General features: G+C 27.8%; 1 protein-coding gene across 1 annotated transcript; it reads left to right on the top strand.

Moving 5' to 3' along the window:
* Positions 1–61: 61 nt before the first annotated feature.
* Positions 62–427, top strand: AAJ76_662000453 (hypothetical protein; the record flags this gene model as incomplete). The annotated part of the gene is made up of 1 exon (XM_024476211.1): positions 62–427. The coding sequence occupies one exon, from the start codon at positions 62–64 to the stop codon at positions 425–427; it is 366 nt and encodes a 121-aa protein (XP_024329271.1).
* Between the last annotated feature and the right edge of the window lie 87 nt (positions 428–514).

The following is a 514-nucleotide window of genomic DNA, read 5'->3' as shown; positions in this document are numbered from 1 at the left end:
CCAAAAACTCGGACTTGTAACATTGTAAAACAATAATATTTTGTTTCGAAATTTTGTTGAAATGCTTTCAGGCATTGCTTTAGTACCTGCAAACGATATTGATTCTGCTTGGGATATAATTAAAAATTATTATAACGTAGAAAATGGATTGGTAGTTCGTTTAATCAAGTATACTGAAGACAACTGGTTAAATAATAATAGTTCTTTGTATAGAAGGGAAATACGGTCTCATTATGGAACGCTTAGAAGACGAACTAATAATTCCGCGAAAGGTTTTCATAGTAAAATTAATAAATTGATTAATAAAAATATTGCCGGTTTTCTAGAAGTATTGCACTATTTAAAAGAATGCTTAATACTGTCTAATATTGAAGTCAGAAGATTGATTGATGGCGGAAAAATAAGCCAAGAAAAAGAGTATATATAGAACAAGATAATAAAATTTATAGGCTTTGGAATTCTAATAATAATAATTTAATAAATTTAGAAGAGTTATTGGTTGGTTTAGGAAGTT

Source organism: Vairimorpha ceranae (genome assembly GCF_000988165.1).
Source record: "Vairimorpha ceranae strain PA08 1199 chromosome Unknown NODE_662, whole genome shotgun sequence".
Lineage (NCBI taxonomy): Eukaryota > Fungi > Microsporidia > Nosematidae > Vairimorpha > Vairimorpha ceranae.
The sequence above is the reverse complement of the archived record's forward strand: the minus strand, read 5'-3'. Positions and strand labels throughout refer to the sequence as shown.